Source organism: Parasteatoda tepidariorum, chromosome 1 (assembly GCF_043381705.1).
Source record: "Parasteatoda tepidariorum isolate YZ-2023 chromosome 1, CAS_Ptep_4.0, whole genome shotgun sequence".
NCBI lineage: Eukaryota > Metazoa > Arthropoda > Arachnida > Araneae > Theridiidae > Parasteatoda > Parasteatoda tepidariorum.
The window spans coordinates 21,494,535-21,512,337 of record NC_092204.1 but is presented as its reverse complement, the minus strand read 5'-3'; the positions used below and the strand labels follow the sequence as shown (position 1 = coordinate 21,512,337).

The following is a 17,803-nucleotide window of genomic DNA, read 5'->3' as shown; positions in this document are numbered from 1 at the left end:
TTACAGTGAAAAAGCAATTTAGTGCTTTGATACATAATGTAAGAAATCACGTTGCTATTTTAACAAAATACAGATTAAAGTAAATATTTTAAACTTATTTCTCCATCATTATAATATTTTTTTAGGCATTTTCCTAAGTATTTATGAAAAATTTAGGCAACAAAATGCCATTTTTTTCATGACATATATAGAATCGTCCAAAAAAAAGGAAATAATGCAACACAAGACAGTTTTCCCCATATATTTATTGCTTAAGATAATCTGATTCCCCAAAATTCAATTAAGAATGTTAAAGTGTTAATTTTATTTAAAAAAAATATCTCATAGGTAATAAAAATTTAGTGCATGTAATTTAAATATCAATAGCATTCAGAATTAGAAGCTATTAGCGTTGCCATTCTTACCTACTGCAAAGTGCACTATAAAAAACCATAATAAAATTAAATCAATAAGAAGTTCACAAAAAGTGCTTTAGAATACTTTAAAATGAAGCTGAATAGGCTTACAAAATTAGAATATCACAAAAACAGTGTTTTTTTAAAGACTATTTATTAAAGCAACAAGAAACAACTTATAATGTGATAGAATTTGCACAGTTAACAACAAAAGTTTGATCATTTCTTATAAATGCATCACAGAAGATTAAATGCTTAACAAAATTGCATAGTACATTATCACAAACAAAAGCACAGACTAGCTTATAGTAGATTGTAAAACAGTGTCTTGTTAAATATAATTATAAATATATGTTAATCATAAACATATGTTGATTTTTAAAATTTAAAAATAAAACACAAGTAGAGAAAAAAAAACATATTACTTGAAAACAAATATAGAAATACTAATGTCCACAAATTTAAAACATTTAAGAAACATCTTTATTTCTAATTAACATCTTCAGATCAGCTAATTTCTGAGTTAATTCATTTTTTAACTAATCTCATGGAAAACTAATAAATTCTATCAGTTGTCAAGGTCATAAAATTCACATATGGATGATTGTATCAAACCGAATAATACAACCCACAATGAATTTAGAGTTGTTTTATTTTTATTTATTTAATACAGTTATCAGATAAATTGTTTAAAGAAATATACTTATAAAATTTCCTATCTTATTACTTCTGCACAAAAAAATTACAATTACAAGTTATACCTATTACATTAATGTTATAACTAATTCCAGTATTTTAATAACTCTAAACACTAGTAGTAATTTTAACTATTCAGATAACTGATTCAATCAGTTTGGTAATCAAACTAAAACCTTGAAACTACTTTTGATTTAATTGTATGTGCAGATTATTGAATACATACCTGCCAACTTTTACAACTTTTGCTAAAGATTTTCCATAGCGGTACTTTATAAAGCAGGGTAAAAGCATTCAAGTTATTAAAAATTTTGTCAGGCTTTTACCCACATAAAGCATATTTTTAGGGCTCTTATATATGTTTTTTTTTCAATTATTTATGTTGTGACAGTTAGAATAATTTTAAATCAATTTTTCTTCTTCAAAAGAAGAGTAATATGTTAAAGCATAAACTGACTACCAATAGAAAATATTGTCAATAAAAATCATAAAAGTTGCTAGACATGTTAGCACATTTGCAAAAAATTTGCTGCTTTTTTACTTAACTTTCAAATTTGTGAAATAGATTATGAAATAGAATAGATGTTTTAACATAATTCATATCATTCCAAATAAGTTTCATCAACACTAGATGAATATGTCAGTTAATATTAATCTAACAATAACTCAGTATATAAAATAAAAAGTAAAAATCTGTAGAAATTTTATTTGAATCTATATATGATACATTAAAAGTTAATTTAAACAGATTATAAAAGTTAACTAATTTCATGAAAAAAATATTGAAACTAAAAGCGTAGAATATTTTAAAATTTGTTATGAATATTTTAAAACTTAAATTTAGACAATTGAATTAAACAATTTAAAATAAAATAAGTCACAGGACTTCATTAAAGGAAACAAAGACTATAAATTAACCAATTAAATGGAAGTCTTATTTCACAGATTAATAAGAAATTAGATTATAAACAATTTTAAGATAAAACATTAAATAGGTTAGTTTTAGTAATTTTTTGAAAAAGTATATTCAAAATATGTCTTGTTTGTAGTGTATTTGTTGCAAATTATAGTTACAAAAATATAAGTTTATACATATTTTCATCGATCTGTAATCTTAAATGAAATGTAGACTATTTTTTTTCCTTATTGAACATTATTCACAACTGATTTATTACACTAAATTTTTTAAACAGTATTAGGAAATTAATGAAATAAATATAATAAATTAATAGACAATTTATATAGCGATACAACGTTAAAAAACATATTCATTGATCTATTTCAAAAGGAAGAGAATTGGTTGTATAATAATTTTATCAAACAATTTTGTGATATTTAAAAGAAAAAATATTATAAAATTACTCATCTTACAAATTCAATATTTAATCAATATATTTTTGAGTCATTAAATTAAACATTAAATATACAGATATTTTTTACAACGGAAGACTTCAGTTTAAATGCAACATGGTTTTGGTATTAAACTATATATATTATTTACAGAAATTTCATTCTCCCAAAGTTTATAAAAAATTAAATGTAGTTAGCACCACTTTATTGCCCACATTTTCAGCACACAGCATTAACAACAAAAGCAGAAGAACAACTTGAATAAAATTTAGATACATCAACATTACAATAACAATGAATGAGGTTATGCATAGCAATAACAAGAAGTTTGCAAGCTATTTTTTTTTTCAAATATAGCAATAATAAAAAATTTACAAGCAATAAGAAGTTTGCAAGCCAATTAATATAGCAATAAAAAGAAATTCACAAGTAATTACAAGAAGTTTGAAAGTAAATTTTCAAATGCACACTCAGGCAAGTAAAATCTATCTAATAACTTGCAGATAAATTTGGAATTGAAAATGAAAAAAAAAGTACTCATAATTAAAGATACAAAATATTTTTTATAGCATCTTAAAAATTTTAATTGTAACTTTTAATTTTCGTAAATTATCACTGATAGAAAGTCGTTAAAATCTACTAAAATTTTTCAATGTTCTCATTAGAACAATCATAGGCAAGGCCTAAAAACATTAATTGTCTATAAAAAAGAAGAAATAAATTGATTATACATCTGCCATAGAAAGGGTTCAATTTATAATCAATTCAACAATATTTATTACCACAAGACGTTCCAATATTAGATCATATGATAGGCATTTTTGCAATGTATTTTGTCCGCCAAAATATTATAATACTTTGAGTTCTAAGACATTACAATATACAAATTAAATACTTTTATTGGCATCCTAATACTATATAATATTTTGGCATTTTTTGCACAAAAAAATTAGAATTAATGTTTTTAAGAAAATGTAAAAAAGTGTTTTCTAAATTTACTGAGTCTTGAAAAGTACACTCAATTTCAATATACAACAAGTTACAATATATATTTTTGGCTGTAAAAATATGTCTCAACAATTCTAATCAAAAGAAAGGGCTAGAAATTTGAAGATAAAATTTACTGAGTCTTGAAAAGTACACTCAATTTCAATATGCAATAAGTTACAATATACATTTTTGGCTGTAAAAATATGTCTCAACAAGTCTAATCAAAAGAAAGGGCTAGAAATTTGAAGATAAAATTTTAAATACAAAATTTGGCTTTATATACCTACTTTTCATAAGGTAATAAGATGTTTTTAAATTTGAAGAATAGAAAATGTGATTAAAACATTTAGTGATCAATATCAAAAGATATGAATTAGAAAATTAATACTTCAAGTGAATATTAAATTAGATATTGTATACATTAAAATGAAATAGCTAAATTCATTCTGAAAGATAAAAAATAATTGTGAAGAACGTATTTCACAGATATTTAAACTGTTTTTAGAAATAGAAATGTGAAAGGGTAATTATTGAACTATATAAAAATACTTAATATCTTTTGAATTATCTTTAGATTCTTATCTTTAGAATCTAGTAAGACTCGGTAGTTAAATGCAGGATTCTTTTTAAGAACGTGCACATTTATTTTTGTTCATTTTTGGTATTAAAGTAGAGCATTTCTAAAAAGACACTATAATTCAAAGCCAGTATATTCTCCTGATTTTAAACCTTGTGACTAATTTTTTTGTGAGACTATAAAGACAAAAATCCCACACATAGTCTATAAAACAATACTTATCTCAAAACTGCAATTCAGGAGCTTACTTACGTTTCGACTTTTTAGCGAGTATTGCAAAATTTTATCAGCCTCTTATCAAAGCTACTGATGGATTGATGTTTGATGTAAAATAAATATTTAGTTATTTAAAATTTTGCACAAAATATTTGAACTGAATAGCGCATTGTTTATTTCATATAGCTCAATAATTATGAACCTGCATTATGAACTTGAACAGTACTATTTTTGATTCTAGATTAAAAAGGAATGTCAGAATATCTGCACATTTAAATATGATCAACAATTTATAGAAAATTAGTCCACAGACAACAAATATAAAGTGGTGAGATTATGTAAAAATTTGAATGTATAACATTATGACTAGAATAACATTACATAAAGCATTTATGTCTGATAATTAAAAACAAAAGTTGATAGGTGTATTTTGTTCAACATTTGTGGCTCCAGTATTAGAGGATTGAAACTATCCCTTCATACAATGATTGTATAGGGTGTTTAAGGGAAACATTGTTAGAAGAGAAACATTGTTAGAGGAACAATGAATTGGATTAAATTTTAATAAATGCTTGTCTAAAATAACATTACAAAAATACAAGAGTTAAAATTAAAATATATAAGTATAATTAGGGGTCTACAAAATCTGTTTGGCACCTAATATTTTAATAAAATTCAACATTTCTTCAATTTTAATAAACAAAACTAGTGTTACATTTTTAAAGCGGTAAGAATACTGTAGAATATAGTTGAGGAATATAGAATACTGTTGACTAAGCATTAAAACTTTATATCCTAANAAAAAAAAAAAAAAAAAAAAAAAAAAAAAAAAAAAAAAAAAAAAAAAAAAAAAAAAAAAAAAAAAACAACTTTTTTTTCTAATCTATAACACGTTTACTCAAAACAATTTGTCCTTCTTTCTAGAAATGTAAATTTTTTAATAGACCTTCGAGTATAATTATTATTTTTCTACACGTGTTTTACTTCGATAATAATCAATATTGCTTAAATTATAAAATATTTAAGAAAGTTCTAAAAACTATGACATTAACCTTAAATTTACATGTTCCGTCTTAATTGCGCTATGAATTAAATCACCTAACTAATTAATCTTTTTCTAAATTACATAACTTACAGCTAAAAATTATAAAACTGGTATATTCTTATTATAAGATGAAAGAGTAGTTCATTTCAAACAATCCAGAAAATCAAAAATCAAATGGTGCACTGGTAGACATTTGCATAAAGATTGATATATTTAACTAAATCATAGTTTAAAACTGTAATAACATTAACAAGGTGTTAAGTTCATCTATATTTCTGTTCAATATCAAGATTTATATGATACTTTACAACAGATGCACTAAATTAAAATTATCATGAAATATTGAATTATTTTAAGTATATTGCTCCCCTAAAGCACCCTGTATACACATAAAAACAATTTTAAAAAAAAAATCATATTTTTGCATATGATTATACAATATATTGTATAGTAATGAAAATTTTCTTAAAAGTCTAACGGTTTTTATATTGCATAGTTCTATATACGTAGTTTTTATTTAATATTGCATAGTTTTTAGACACAATTTGAGATCACATATGCATGCATCCAAAACACAAATTAGACAATACCAGACATAAAATGCAACATGGGTAAACAAACAATCCTATTCTTGCAGTAGACGACAAGTTTCATCAGTGAAGATATCAAATAGATGAGTTTGCAAATTGTTTTTTGGACAAGATGATATGAAGGGCTAGGATTCAAAAATTAAAAACTATACCTCTCAATAATTTGAAAAAATTTAAAAAAACGACATCTAAAATTGTGTTGAGTGCAAAAGAGCTAACAAAAATTGTTTATAATGTTAAGAATTTTACAGTAAATTAACTTGAAAAATTCAATAAGATAAAACTTAAACAGTTTGGAATTGATTGGATCAAAATTGATTGAACCAAACCAGTTTGGAACTTAGTGAAATTATTCAAACCAAAAAGAGATACATAGGAAAAAAAACACTAAGCCATGTTTAAAATCAAGCATAGCGCAGACCAAGCATTGCATATATTTTGAAGTAGAAAAAAAATGTATTAATAAAGTATAAATTCCTTTTTAACCCCATTATATTAGGGTGAAAGATACAATAAAGAAAATACTTGCATTAAACCTCTTCATTAGTCGAAAAAAAGGAAGGCCAAAATAATGTTAACTAGATTCTGAGGAATATAAATTTAGAATGATTGGAACAAAAGATTAGCAGTAAAGATGAAAAAAAAAAATCCTGGAGAATTCTTCTCAACAGAAAGCCTTGGCCCAATCTGGACTGCTGTGTCAAATATGACAATACTAGTTTATTTTCCCTTATAAAAATTCAAATTTTTAAATTTTAAACTACCGACTTTCGAATCCAAGCCCCATAAGTTTATCAAGTAAAAATTACTAAAAACTGATTTCAGGCACAGGAAATGTTTTTCTCAAATAAACTTTCTTGATGCATCTCATATGACATAATGACACATCATGAATCACTTACCAGAATGGACTTACGTATATCTATTGGTACGAAGATTATACAATAAATTCTTATTATCTTTACACTGCCAAAACCTGTTGCCTAGAATAGGAATCAGGTTGAGAAAGTTTATCTTTACCTCTCAACTATTCGTTGTATAAAGGGCTGAAAACAAGAATTTCTACATTCTGCTTATAAAAAATGAGGATCCGAAGAATTGAACATTTGGATCTAATAAGGAACGTACGAAAATATTCTCTATCAACATACAACATTTTTAGGTGTAGACATATATAATATATTTGTATTCTATATAATGGTTAAGCGCAGCTGCATTCGCATATTTCCCTGTCATTAAGGAGCTGAGGTGGACGATAATTTTTGTCCACAAATCCAGGACTCTCAGACTCTTGTTCCACGCATGTTTTTTTCATGTGGCGGAAACAATCAAGCTGAAATAAAAAAATAAAAAAATGAATGGATTAATGTGTAAATATAATAAACTATTTTTTTAATATTCAGTTATGATGTTTAGTTTTTTTTAACAACTTAGAAAGTTTGAAGCACGAATCAGGAAAAGATGAAGAATTTTAAAGATATGTATGTTAGCAAAACAGCACTTCATCAGGAGATACATTGTCTGCCAACATACAGCAGCCCTTCTGTCATGCCACTGACTACAGAAAGTATGTTACTGTCTAATTTAAATTGGTTAATAAAAATTGCCTTAAAGAAACTTTAAGCTTTTCATTTTATAGAATATATGTATAAAAAAAACACAAATACTGAGATGAGAGCCAGTCTCTTATCACCTGCGTCACTATTCCCTAAATAAAGTAAAATTTAACTAATATATTAACAGTGACTAAAGCAAAACATTGCACCAATGAAGGTCAAATGTAGTAGAGAAATGGACACACTATAGTTTTGGTTCTATAATCAAGAACCTTGCTTAGTGGCAAAATACAAAATTTGAGAGAAATTGGTTGAATATTTTCTGAGAAATCGATTTACAAAAAATTCATATTTAAAAATCAATTTCTCAGGAACTATTCAACCATATATTTTGCATTTTTCCATAAAAATTAGATGCATTAAAATTACGCAAAAAAAAAAAAAAAAAAAAAAAAAAAAAAAAAAAAANAAAAAAAAAAAAAAAAACTGTATACCTTACAATAAGAAATTTCATCGACTCATGCAAAAAATTTTCAGTTTGCTTAAAAAGTTTTCAAGATATGACGAAATACGCAAGAAGTAAAACTAATATTAAGGGTTCCAAACTTTGGATAGCTCTCCGGACCAAACTAGACCATATTTCCCAGATTGCGGCTATCGCCTATACTTGGGGGGTTAGAAATCCAAATCTGTCGCAAAAAAAGGATATGTTTATTCAAAGAAAGTACATTTTAGTGCCTGATTTTTGAACTTAAAATATTGTCTGCACTAATTAGCATATTTGAGGTCACCCCTCAACCATTAAGATTGAGTCCTAGAATGTGAAGATCAGATTATTAGATCAAAAGTTACTCAGGNACAGCACTTCATCAGGAGATACATTGTCTGCCAACATACAGCAGCCCTTCTGTCATGCCACTGACTACAGAAAGTATGTTACTGTCTAATTTAAAGTGGTTAATAAAAATTGCTTTAAAGAAACTTTAAGCTTTTCATTTTATAGAATATATATATAAAAAAAACACAAATACTGAGATGAGAGCTAGTCTCTTATCACCTGCGTCACTATTCCCTAAATAAAGTAAAATTTAACAAATATATTAACAGTGACTAAAGCAAAACATTGCACCAATGAAGGTCAAATGAAGTAGAGAAATTGACACACTATAGTTTTGGTTCTATAATCAAGAATCTTGCTTAGTGGCAAAATACAAAATTTGAGAGAAATTGGTTGAATATTTTCTGACAAATCGACTTACAAAAAATTCATATTTAAAATTCAATTTCTCAGGAACTATTCAACCATATATTGCATTTTTCCATAAAAATTAGATTCATTAAAATTACGCAAAAAAAAAAAAAAAANAAAAAAAAAAAAAAAAAAAAAAAAACTGTATATCTTACAATAAGAAATTGTATCGACTCGTGCAAAAAATTTTCAATTTGCTTAAAAAGTTTTCAAGATATGACGAAATACGCAAGAAGTAAAACTAATATTAAGAGTTCCAAACTTTGGATAGCTCTCCGGACCAAACTAGACCATATTTCCCAGATTGCGGCTATCGCCTATACTTGGGGGGTTAGAAATCCAAATCTGTCGCAAAAAAAGGATATGTTTATTCAAAGAAAGTACGTTTTAGTGTCTGATTTTCAAACTTAAAATATTGTCTGCACTAATTAGCATATTTGAGGTCCCCTCAACCATTAAGATTGAGTCCTAGAATGTGAAGATCAGATTATTAGATCAAAAGTTACTCAGCGAAGTTTTGGCACACTGTATATAAACATTCTTCTAATTACATTACATGTGTTCCTTACATAAACATTAAAAAAATCCAATTAAACAGAACCGCTTTAGAAACAGAATCCTACTAAAAGTGTAGAAATTTAAACACAAGTTTCTTAAGTTAGTAAATTATTTTCAAAGCAAGCTGATTTTTAAAACTGTCCTTTTCGTTTATGTTTTAACGAACAAGTTAAAAAAGTAAACTTGAAAATCGTATTAGGTATGCAAATTAGAGAATGGTCCCCGCTAAAGTTTAATTAGAAAAAATTATTAGAAAATGTTCCCTCAAGTTGAAGAAATGATTCAATGTTGGTAATTTCAATGTCTCGTTAATCAAATAATTAGGAAAACAGTTTCAATAACTTAGGAGAAAATACACAGTGTCAAAATACTTGTAAAGTTAGCATGGTCTCAAAATCCCCCACTTCCAAAAATTTGTGCCAATTGAATTGTTAATAATTTCCATTATTTTTAAATAAGAAGAAAAAAAAATCAAACTTTGAAATAAAAGTTGTTACTGTATTTACTAATAATGTTTATTAAATAAGTTAAGAGTTTTTTTTAAATCTTGCAATTAAAAAAATATTTTGATGTTTTTCTCTCTCGCTTCATTAGATAATTTAAAAGTACGGGAAAACTCTTAAAACCAGAAATCCACTTGGATAAATATAATGCCTTAATACTTTCTACAGTTAATGGACAGTACCTATGAAACTAACTTTGAGATTTTAAAACTACAAATAAATATAATAAATATGCCACATTATAAAAAAACAACTAAATTTTGTGCAGTAACATAAAACTTCAAAAATTTATTGTGCAAATTAAAACTTTAACAATAAAAAAATGTCTATTAAAAAAAATTATGGGAAATAAAATATAAATTAAAAAATATTTTTCATAAATATATTTCAAAGTAAGTAAACATCAATTTGCAACCCCCCCTTAGATGAGGATTTTGTGTTTAATTCATTAAAAATATGATTAAAATAATTTTAAATAAACACTACAAAGCGATCAATTCCAATTTTTTAAAACATGTAAGATATGTTTTCTGTTCGAAAATAGTAAAGTAAGTGACCCCTAATTCCTCCAAGTAAAACTTTTAGTAGTAAATTTTATCAAATTTTTTTAAATTTATAAATATAATTCAAGAATGCTCAAAATGCAGAAACAACAAATGGGATACTTCAATCAATTTTGTACATTTAGCGGATTGTTCTCTAAGTTCAACTGATTATTTGTTTGCAAATTTAGAATTCTTAATTTCATCTTACAATGAAAATTTACTAAGAAAAAAAAAGAAGGAAAATTATGCAGACCCACTGAAAAGTGGTAGGCCTTACAAATCTAAGGAATAAAAGGACACGAAAACTTTCAAACAGACAAAAAAGGGAAAACAGAACCATTTGGGTTGATGGAGTATGGATTGATCAACATTGATCAATTCATCAACATTGAATGCTGTTGGATTGATACATCACAAATAGATCAAAGGTCAGAAAATATAGAGTTTGAGTAAAAGTTCAAATTATCTTTCAATACTTGAAATTTAGTAACAAAGTTTTTGATGCAATTACATAAAAATGCTACACTGAAATAAACTGCAGCAAAATCAGTGTAAGTTGTAAGTAGTCTGCTGCCTTAGTAATCTACTTAGACAGGTTGTAAGCTTATAAAGTCATTGTTAGTTGTTTTTTCTTTTCTTTTCTAAATCAATTTTCACCAATACCAATAAAAACATGTTAAAAAAGGATATTAATTACAAATTAAATTACAAGTTGAGATCCAAATTTTGTATAAAACCATTTTTTTAAATAACATAGTAGCATAATTTTTTTGTTTTTTTTTGCATTGGTACAAAAATATTCATTATGAAAAACTTAAATTAAACATAAAATTTCATTAAAACATAAAATTTCAAAATAGTATTGTAGTTGTCAGCAGTAAAAGTTTTGTTTCCTTAGAGATAACTCAGAAATGAATCCATAATCTTAATTTCATTCAAGAGTATTAACAAATGATATATATTAATATAATAAGATATAAGAATAAAATATTTAAATAAGGAAAAAGAAAAATATGTAATTCCTTACTTGTTCTTCAGAAACTGTGATGGGGTTTTTATACATGATCCATGTGACACTTTCATAACAAGGAGGAGTTGTCAGTGAACCATCATATGTCCAATAGGATGGATCAGCTATCATAAAAAAAATTGAGCCATTGATTGAATGATAGAACTCTTATAAAACGTGTGATAACATGAATATTATTCAATTCAGATGAAAATCATTGTGTTGAGGAAGAAGCATGACAGATGCACTGACTAACATATTTTTTTTTTAATTTAGTGTTTATCTAAAACTTAAAGCATTCAAAACGTTTACCAAATCTTATAATTTGAAAGGCTTATGAATTGGTAGAATTAAAAATGTTACTTGAGGATTTATTATCTGATCGGTTACAAAAATTAATCAAAATAAAAGTCACTTTTATCATTTATTTTGAATATAATATGGATAAAAAATATTGTTTGTATATAGCATTGACTGAGATATCAAAAACTTCTGGTGACCCAAAGTTTTGAACTAATAAAAGTAATTTAAAAAAAAAACAACATAATATCAAAAATATTTATGTTTAAAAAAAATGCAACACATATTCTGTTACAGATGTACGTAAATAGAACAGGAGCTGCACTATTTTGCATCAATTTCAACATATTTTTTTAAAGTATTTCAAGCAGTACATATAGCCAAATTAAAAGCACAAAAAATATATGAAACTGGCTCAGTATTTCTTTTTTATAAAATAATTGTTATAGTGTAGTAACACTGTAACAGTTGTTATAGTGTGTATATATGGTTGTGATAAGCACCAATATCAAATAAACAGTGGAAAGTTCATTGTTAACAAGTTGCAAAATATTAAACGATATGTTTTTCTTAATAAATGAAATTATTTCAAAGGTGAAGAGATTTATTTTATTATGGTTATCATATTATTATTATATTAAGATTCTTAACTAAAATTAACAGACCAATAATGAGCTAATAAATTAGATTAATTAATCTGATATCCCAAAAAAAATGACCAATAATTTCAGAAAAAAATCAAGGAAATAAAAATTTAAGGAACCAGAAATGTACGGTTTGTCAAGTTCTTCTGAAAAAACCTCGAAAATTTATTTTCAGCAAGTTTCTAACATAGTTACAAAAAGTGCTAACAGATGACTCTTTGTAATGCATAAAACTAAAATTACATGTTTTTCAAATAACTATTTACAGCAACAATAAACAGTCTAAATGCAAAATTAATCAGTGCCAAGTATATACTTTATTTGGAATTATTATAATAGTCGGGGGATGTGGTTGATGGAAAGGCCATGTGGTGAAGATCATTCGCCATCTGCTTGTGCTGGAAGTTGTATGTCTCCATTCAAATGAAAAATACAGATTTTTGTAGACGAAGGCATTTTATTTAACATTTCTATTTCATTTCAGTTTTTGAGAAACATGTTCATTTCAGTAAGCGGCTCATCAATGCACAAGAGCCTAACTGCACCACGTGCATGCTGGATCCTCCCTGTGTGCTCCAGGGAGTAGATAGTAATTTAATTTAAGTCATTTGAATAATAATTGTTTTCTTGCTGAATTTACCTGATGCATCAAATAATTAGGAGATAAGGAAAAACTTATTATGGTAAAAATCAATTATTAAACTCTAGAGCACACAGGGGGAAAAAAACAAAAAATTATCCTGCTGCTTAAGAAAGCAACCAACTATTCGAGATCCACGGGGAATACTGGTCTATCTCCAAAAGATAGCGTCCCCTCCCTAGCGGTTGCAAGAATCTCTAAAGACGAGCTATGAGTCGAGCCCTAGAGATCCTGCAAAGGCAATGAAGAGGGCGCTCCTGTTGGAGACAGCCCAGTAGGAAGAGTAAATATTGTGGTGATCCCATGATCACACCACAGGAATGATCTGAGATGGGGCAGAAATAATTGTTTTATAGCATTTCCTGTTAATAACATAATCTGTTGAGCTTTGTTAGTAATTTTGAGACTTGGTGAAAATAAATGATTGATTTCTCAGAGTTCAACAAACACACATTTCTATCTGCTGCTACTTGATTGAAATGAATTGAAAGCATAGTTTAATGGCACAAGGTTCAAAAAGGAGATGATGCTCCAAACACTAGCCAGTTAAGAAAGTGCATCGGTTACATTTATGTTCATTAAGTACAAAAATATACAATAACATGGTGAGTACTAGTAAAACTGCATGGGTAAAAACTTACAAAAGTTAATAACATTTTGATAAAATTGTCAATACAATAAAACAATTATATACAATTTAAAATACCAATGGCACATAGAAATGCAAATGTGTTAGGATGATGGGTTTCATCTAATAAGTCTTTTATACATAAAATGGAGCTACCAAAATAGGTGATATGATGTTGGTTAAAATAAAGGCACTGCTTAAAATATGATGGATGGAAAGTAAAACCTCGCAAACATTGCATTGAGGGGGTGGATCTCCGAACAGCAAATGAAGGTGAGTGAGTCGGGTATGACCTATGTGTAGGCGGGTCAGCATGATATCTGTCCTTCGTGTTAGCAGCACAGGCCCCTGCTATTTAATTTCTCGAGTTTATCACTTGGCATATATTTTACTCCTCGTAAATAGAAATGGCATTTCAAGGTTACTTGCACTTTTACTCTCTCAGTTACCATGGTTTCAGCAAATTTTGTTTTTTCCCCATGCAATTATATTCCGATTTCATACTAAAATCACTTTCGTTAGACAAAAGTTGAGAGTTTTTGTAGGAATTGTAATGGAGGGGTGAAGTGTGAAGAGCAGGGAAATCCCATGATGTTTCTTTCTTCTAATTGTCCAGTGAAAACTGACGCAATCTCCAAGCTATCACAAACAGATTACCAGTATGAAAAATTTCAAATTATGATGAACCACCAATATAATTGTGTACATTACAGTATAATTTGATAAATTAAACTTAAAATAAAAAAAAATTATAAATAATTGAGACAACCTACTGACATATAATAGCAATACACTATTACCAAATTTTATTGGAGAAGCTTAAAATGCTGAAATACTCCAGTTTCTCTCAATAGAAAGAATTACATTGTCTTTCGCAGCTGTAACACACTTAGAAGGGAAGAAGGTGGTTACTTAAATTGCACAAATGGGAGGAGTAAAAAGTGTCACATCACACATTTTAGTCAAAATAAAAACACATAGAATTGTTACTGTTATGCTTAAGATTGCCATTAAAACACATAGTTAAAATTTAAAAATAAAATTTTACATATGATTCATGTTACAATGTTTCGTTTCTGAACTGCACGTAAGTATACATTAATGTAATTAATTTATAACGTGAGCTGTCAAAATGAGTTCCTCATGATTAAGATTAAAATTTTTTTTGACAAAGGGAAAGAGAGATAAATATAGTGAAAAAAGTGTTAGATCTTTTATGCACAACACTACACAATACATTATTATAGACCCAGTTAGGATCAAAAGTACAAGTTTGGAAATAAACAAACTTAACACATCCACTATGTGGGGTATCTACCTGTATTTTAACATATAAGAAGTATATAAAATAAATAAATGAGCAATGGAATAGTTTCATATTTATTATTACGGTTAAATAAAAATGTTCTGATTCTGGGATAAAAAAATAATGGAAACATACAGAGTGTTCCATAACCCTTACTTTCTTTAAAATCCTTTTTAAAAATGAAGTGAAAAAAAACTCACTTTAGGGAACGCAAATTATTATTTCACTGGGGAAAAACAGAAACAATGTTATCAAAATCTAAGGAATCACTAATAAAGAAAGCAAGGATAAAAAGATCAAAACATCAGAAGAAATATAGGTATTTATAGGAGTCTATTATAAACACCTCCAGTCTTCATCAAGCAAACTGATTTTGATGTTTTTATTCAACCTTTCTCACTAATGATTTAACAGATCGTTATAACGTGTTTGCTTTTTCATCACCTGAATAGTAATGACCAATCAGTGACTTATTATATCTTGCCTATTTTTAGATCGGTATATTAAACATATATGTATATATATGTGCAAATAGATATATTTTAGTTCTTACCAGGGTACATGGCTACAGGATCTATATCACATTCTAAATCGATCCTCTCATCCTTGTGAGCAATATTTGGAATAGTTTCACACAATTTTTCTATTTCTGAGTTCTTCTCTCCAACCTGCAATCAATAGAATACATAATCAAACAGAGGTTTAAAACAATTAAAGGACTTTCTTTATTTAAAAAAAAAAGAGAAAAATGATATAAAGTACTAAATGAAAAGACAGTAGCTGATTCAAAGAAATCTATTATAGGATTAGTAAGTGTTTAATTTGGATAATATATATTTTTTTAATTATTAAGTTAATTGTACAATATGCACCAAGCATTCTTTCAAAATTTTAAACTCATAGCAAAACTTCAGGAAAGAGAATTTAGAAACTTTTCATAGTTTGGTTTAGCCTGCTAGAAGAAAAATAGAGTTTTCTGAAATGCATTTTTTAAATCCTTGGACAATATCTCTCTCAGAAACTAAAGGTATTAAGTTTTATTCACACTTTTTCTAGATAGAATTAACTAGTGATTAAATGAAAAAAATTTTTTTTGACCAACCTATTTTACTAAGTTAAGATTTTACAGAATATTATACATTTCTGTATACGGCCCTGCCAAAAACTCAAATTTATTCACTTAAATTAGTTAATTTTCTGCATCTACACATACAAAGAATGGAGAAATGAAATAAAGCAATTTTGATGAGATAAAGAAGAAAGTCAATTAGAATATGAGTCACTCATTATATTGTGGCTGTAGATTAATCAATTAATATCCATAAAAAATCAAGTGAAAATGACAAGTTTTCTTACAATCAAACTGTTGGTGGTGATGGAAATTAATTATGTTGCAATTTATTTATATTTATTACCTAGTACTGCGAAATACACAGCATCAGACAAAAATGACAATTTCTTTCTATGTTTGCTTGTAAAACAAGTGACTATCATTTTCTTAATTTCCTTTTCAGGTTTCACGTACATGATAATAAATTTTACTGGCACTATTTAGGAAGCAATAGCAACTTGCATTTCATTGGCACTAAGCACTGATTGATTACGTTATCCAGAGAGAGCTCCAAATGAATTTTGGACATTTCAGTCATTTAAAAAGTTGTCAAATTTTCGATTGACGATAATATGACAAATTTTACTTGTACAAATTAACAAACACTTATAATTACTATTGGCGTTAGACACAAAGGGCTATTTAAAATTTATGAACTCTAGTCATTCGGAACTTTGATCGATGATAAACTCTTGTTGTTGATTAGCGATGCATCATAATCTGAACGGCAAAGTTCGTAGTTTCATGTAAACTCTTATTCTTTGCAATGACATAAAATGTCTAAACATTGTAGGTGTAAAAAATTAAAAAAAACTATATATATATAAATAAATTTCTTCAAAATGTTTAAAATTTGATTGCTTATTATTTAAATTAAAACTTAATTTATTAAATTAAACTAAATAAATTAAAATAAAGTAACAAAGTTCACTGATTTAATATAATGAACAATATAAAAATTTCAACTACTTTCATTTTGATAATATACGCTTATGTTGTTGACATGAATTAACAAAAAAGACAGAAAAAACAATGTCTCCTGAAAATATAAATGCCACATACGGTGCAGGCAACGTCAACATATAACTATTATTAGTTTGACACGATATCCCATTAGAATGAATGTTTAATGGATGACTGGAGAAAAACATTTGATATTTACGCTTGCATATTTTTGTCGTTTTATTAATTTATCTCATTCCAGGAGAAGGAAGTAATGTTTAGTTAATTGAACAGATCAAATGGGAGTACACGATCACTGTCAGAACAAATTCACACCGTCATATTTTAAAATGCATAACATCCGTTTCCCTATTTTTGAATTAAAAAAAACTATAGAAAGTACTTAATTGCATGCAAAGTTTTTCCCCGATTCGATTAAAAACTTACCGAGATAGGCGAAATAAGAAAAAAGTTAAACTAACATTGAGGGGTCTTTACATTAGACCGCTCTATTGACTACACAATAGAGATTATTTTTTCCCGATTTCGTTTTTGTGTCCAATTTGGTGATTTCAGATATAGTCTACTTTAATTAAAAAGAATATTTGCGGCCACCGCTTTGAATTATAAGATTGACACTTAGTTCGTTAGAGCATAAAAATATAAGTTATTTAGGTGGATATAGTTATTTGTATTTATATTTTCCACTATAATTTGTTTAAAAAATTTCCTTTTTATCTATTTACATATGAGTTTCGATTAATTTAACTGAGTAAAACGAAAGGATAAACGAGTGATTTAGTAATACGAATTCAAAATTACATCAGATCTTTGGCTGAAATTAGTTCTACTAAACTAAGCATTATACTTAAACAATTGCGAGCTTAATTAGATATATTATAATGCAAAAGAAACTTAGACCTAGACAGAACGGAATATTAGTGACTGAATCA

The 17,803-nt window shown here is 26.9% G+C and overlaps 1 protein-coding gene across 2 annotated transcripts in view; it reads right to left on the bottom strand.

The window, feature by feature from the left end:
- Positions 1-530: 530 nt before the first annotated feature.
- LOC107445815 (carbonic anhydrase 1) overlaps positions 531-17,803 on the bottom strand; it is a 75,596-nt gene continuing 58,323 nt past the window's right edge. For both annotated transcript variants that reach the window (XM_016060300.4, XM_016060301.3), the window contains exons 5-7: positions 15,351-15,465; positions 11,298-11,404; positions 531-7,192 (exon numbers count right to left, since the gene is read on the bottom strand). In XM_016060300.4, coding sequence (XP_015915786.2) covers positions 7,061-7,192; positions 11,298-11,404; positions 15,351-15,465 — 354 coding nt within the window. In that variant the 3' untranslated portion in view covers positions 531-7,060. The remainder of the gene's footprint in view (positions 7,193-11,297; positions 11,405-15,350; positions 15,466-17,803) is intronic.